At 39.3% G+C, this 4,849-nt stretch overlaps 1 protein-coding gene across 1 annotated transcript; it reads left to right on the top strand.

Moving 5' to 3' along the window:
- Positions 1 to 242: 242 nt before the first annotated feature.
- On the top strand, positions 243 to 4,460 carry LOC121421559 (carbohydrate sulfotransferase 4-like). Its single transcript, XM_041616309.1, has 2 exons — positions 243 to 503; positions 2,378 to 4,460. Exon 2 carries the CDS (start codon positions 2,442 to 2,444, stop codon positions 3,906 to 3,908), a length of 1,467 nt encoding a protein of 488 aa, XP_041472243.1. The 5' UTR covers positions 243 to 503; positions 2,378 to 2,441; the 3' UTR covers positions 3,909 to 4,460.
- Positions 4,461 to 4,849: the final 389 nt, after the last annotated feature.

Raw genomic sequence — 4,849 nt, forward strand, 5'->3', positions numbered from 1 at the left:
GTGGGCAGTGGTGACACGACATTCAGAATGGAAGGCTCATTTGCCAATTTAGACTCTTTGAAAAAGGACTACCTATGTAGAGCAGTGAAAGCAGGAGTTGTGATGTATGACGTAACAATGGACTTATTATCTAACTCCCTTCTTCACCATGATCCCTTATGCAATCGCGTATTACAAAGCAAGCAGACTATGAACAATAAACCATCGACGGCTTCGGAGAATGACGTCTTCCGCATCGGTGCTAAGACAGACCGTACTAACCGACTCACACAGTGTATCCCAACATGACCAATAACAACATATACGTTTTACCACGGTAGGTCCATGGTTCTACCTCTCGAAATAGTCGACCGCGAACCGAAGAAATGGACGGGTAAAACTCATGGCAACTTATCGTATCATTATGCCTTGCAGTGATTTGTGTTTGTGTTTGCTGGACATGCTGGAAGTACATTGGGAGATGGTTATGGAAGATTCCCTGCAAACTGCTATCAAAGATTAAGGTAAGGATAACATGACGCCACGTACATGCAGTGATACTCTCTCACGAATGAAACCGACGCCAAAACTACACAATCGATGATATGGCATTGGAAATGACGTTAAAACGAATTGGCTAGGGTCCTGTGACACAAGGCAGCGATTAATCGTACGCGTGATTCTTATGATTGATTGTACATTGTATTCAATGCAATCAATCGCAGAAAAAATGTTCTTCGATCATTGAAAGCTGTGTGTTACGGAACGTTGGTGTCGGTTTCAGCATTGAGACATGTGCCATGGTTATGATGGACTTCAGCTTCTCATTGAACATAAGACCTAGTTTGAGAAACGACCTTTGTGCTAGCTTTCATTCGCTTCAAACATTTCGACCTTTGAGTGTATAGCTGCTTCTGATTCTTTTTCAAGACCTTAGTTATGATTATCATATGGGAATATCATCTTATTAACAATGAAAGCACAATGACAAGAAAGTTAAAGGCAAAGGTATTAGTATTATTATTATTAGTAGTAGTAGTAGCAGTAGTAGCAATGGTACTATTTGTTGTAGAAGTAGCACTAATAACAATGGTAATGATAATAATTATGACAAAAATACAGTAATCATGGTAATACTGGTAATAATATTGATTATATTAATAGTCATTCTAATAAATATAGAATAATGGTAGCAACAATACAATTATAATATTATTGATAATATTGATGATCAAAAATGACACTTATAATAATGATGATAATTTGCTGGTGCATAATTCGCCTCAGATATCATACTTTAAACAGATGAGCCACCTTAGCCATGCGATCTGAGGAAACCCGGGGGAATTTGAATCATACCTCAGTAACTTCACTACAGGTTAATTGTGATATCCGTTTAATACAAAGGCAAATCGAATATTGACACTAATCGCAAGACATAAATTTATATAGCCATAATGGCCAAATGATATCAAATTATTAATCAAATATCAAATTATTAATACTACTTTGCATTTGATAGTTTATTTTTCGATAAAATACACATTTTCATTTTTTTTACAATTATCACGTTAGTTTTCAATGCCTAATTTTGCTGAGCTTTAAATGCTTATCACTATCTCAGTGAGGTTGAACTATAGCACCTGCGCATTGTTTGCATAATTAATCGTCAAACACAAAACAAGTTTTATCACGCATTGGCCTTCGAACATCAAATGAACCAATGGTGGATGAAAATAGATCACGATAAAATTACGGCTCCTCTGCCATGTCTGCTAAATAACGGCATATGCCACACATTACTGATGATTTTCATCGTCTTCTGGTTGGAAATTGCATAACTACTCAATTAGATCGAAAAGAAGGCAAGTAATACCAATCGTAGTAATTGCAAAAAGAAAAGTGATATATGTTAGGAATTTACCTATTACCGGTGTGAGTGTGTTTGTCAATCAAATAGTTTCATCTTTGTCAGATGTTGTTTGAAGGTTTGCATGGTGGCATGTACAATTGCTGATGTGGTTTACGGTACACCATGTGGAGTGTTATAGAAACAGTGGATAGAAGAGAAGAAGTGGATAGGCGAGAAAGTGGAGATTTGAGAGTAGAGTATTCTTTCTTGAAAATAGTCCTGAAAAGGACTGTAAACCAGAAGGAATGTTGAGTGAGAACAGCTTGAGTAGTAGAGCTGATGAGGAGATGCTGGCTTGAGTCGGCGAGTAGAGATGATGAGTAGTATAGAGACTCGACGTTTCGGACAGGTTGACTGTCCGTCTTCAGGAGTTTCATCTTTGTGTTCATTAAAAAAATCCTCATTGGGCAAACATTTCCTTATTTACTAATTTTTGTTTTCGCAATTTCATTATTCCTTTCTGTATTTTTTAAAATTATTATCCAGGACTCCCGAGCAGCGTTCCATACATCATTTCTATGGAGGTGGGAGAATAAAAGTGACCGAAGATATGAGGGTTCTTTTGCATTGTAGACGTGTATTTCTGTCAAAGTGGAGTACCGCCGTTGCATTATCCATCGCATTTATTTCTATCTCCCTGATGACAATGACCTATGGCAAGTTTACTCTTTACAGCAATGGCAAGGACGGTCAGAGAAGGGCGTCACACGGCACCGAGGTCAACTCTCGGCAAATTTCCCAGGTAATTTTTCAACATTTTCACAGCACAAAACCAAACAGTACGCCAAACAATAATGCCCGGAATTTGTCTGAGGAAGATAACTCAAATCTGCCAGAGGGAAAATCCCGAAATATTTTCAACGAAAATTTTCGAAATATATCGAGAAATACTTTGAAAGAACGTGAATCAGTGGAAAATATCACAAGTCGGAAATATGGACTTCCAGGAGTCTCAGACGAGGGCAAAATTAGAGTCCGCACTGAAGATCAGGGAGTGGTCGACTCCCGATCGACAACATCCATATCCTCATCGTTGAGGGTGTCATCGACGTTTGTTGTCATCATGGCGCAGTGGCGTTTTGGCTCTTCAATCATCGGAGAGCTTTTCAATCAAAATCCAAATATCTTTTTCCTCTTTGAGCCGTTATGGTTGCTTGATAAGATTAGAAATGAAAGACGGCTTCCATTTTCACCGTTTCCGCGGGAACTTTATGAATACTCGACGAAAACTCTAAGAGATATTGCGGCGTGCAATGTGACAGAGGAGTTTGTCCGTTTAACCAATCCTTGGGGCGGTCTTATCAACAACCGTGCGATATGCCAGGCAACAGGAGAAATAACTCAATGTAAATTTCGAAGTTCTGACATGGTAAATAATCTGTGTACTTCATACAATGGGATCATGGCTACGAAGATCATCCGGGCTGATCTCGGGAATATAAAACCCTTGGTAGTCGAGGACAAGGTCAATGTCAAGGTCATTCACTTAGTGCGTGATCCAAGAGGGTCAGCTGCTTCGCGTATCCACTATTACTTTGAGGAGTGGAGCGACCTGGTGCGAGCGCATGAGGCGGAGTTCCAGACGAGAGGCCGGCTTGCACCCCTCGGGCTTACAAACTCTACCGAACGTATCAAAGACTGCATTCCTACCATGTGCAAATGGATGCGGGAGACTCTCAAAGAAGCAAAAACCATGCCAGACTGGCTCCGGGGCAGGTACCACCTTCTCAGGTATGAAGACTTCGCGGCAGCGCCTCTCAACACAACGGAGGACCTCTACCGATTTGTAGGGTTACCCTTGCCACAGAGCGTCAGGGAATGGGTCCGCAATAATTCACAGGCAAAAGACAGCGATCCTGGAACGTTTTCAGTGCATAAGAATTCGCGTAAGACCGCTCAGAAATGGATGAAGGATCTCAGAGAGCTTGAGATTGAACAGGTTGAACATGATTGCGGAGATGTCATGGAGGATCTTGGATACCAGAGATTCGCAACGCTCAAATTGGCACAACCATAGGACCGGATCTTAGGCCTACATAATCTATCCTTGCAACAAAAAAATCCGAAAGACGGAGATAGTATCTACAGCTCATAATTTGAACTCAATTGTTGCGTGGATTATGTGTATTACGTTTTGACAATGAGCTATTAAAGGTCAGCCATACGTAGTCGTAAATATTCAGTTCTGTATTAAAGTCTTGTCTGTTACATTATTGTTTATATTGTATGTTTGGTAAATTGGCGACCGATACACTCCTTTTGGTGTGAGTTAAACTATATTATAAGCCTCCCCATTTCGACACAACTTAATATTATTTAATTTGAAGAACTTTTTTTATTAACACAATGTTCACTTGAAAAAGTAAAAGAAAAAATATGCGAAGTGGGACCGAGATCAACTGGACATAATGTTGATTGAGAGTTAGACCAGAGTCCTGTCTCACGGAGAGCGGATGATCCGATTAACCTCAACTAAGGAAAGCCAGTAACGCCAATATCTGAAATGCACATTGGACTGCGTGTTTGTGTGTGTGTGTGTGTGTATATATATATGCATATATAAACCCCTCAAAAATCTGAGTTTGGCTATTGATTTCTCCCAACTCCGAATTACACACGATGCATGTTTGACATCATTCAAAAGATAATTTAATTTTCTCTAAAGTGATACCATGCTTGTTATGATCATGCCATCACAAAAAGAGCAGGATTCAAAAGTGTTGGATGAGGTCTGATTTTAAAAGCTGCAAAACGAAGAAAAAAAAAATGTTTGGAAATCTGAGTTTGGCCATTAATTTCTTTCAACTCCCAATTACACACAATGCATATTTGATATAATTCAAAAGATCATTTAATTCTCTTTAAAATGATACCCTGCTTGTTATGATCATGCCATCACGAAAAGAGCAGGATTCAAAATTTGGATGAGGTCTGAATTGAAAAGCTGCAAAACGAACA

This window comes from Lytechinus variegatus, chromosome 9 (assembly GCF_018143015.1).
Source record: "Lytechinus variegatus isolate NC3 chromosome 9, Lvar_3.0, whole genome shotgun sequence".
Taxonomy (NCBI): domain Eukaryota; kingdom Metazoa; phylum Echinodermata; class Echinoidea; order Temnopleuroida; family Toxopneustidae; genus Lytechinus; species Lytechinus variegatus.

Excerpts from the sequence above, each read along its gene's own strand:
- LOC121421559 (XM_041616309.1), top strand. The coding sequence starts at position 2,442 with ATGAGGGTTCTTTTGCATTGTAGACGTGTATTTCTGTCAAAGTGGAGT.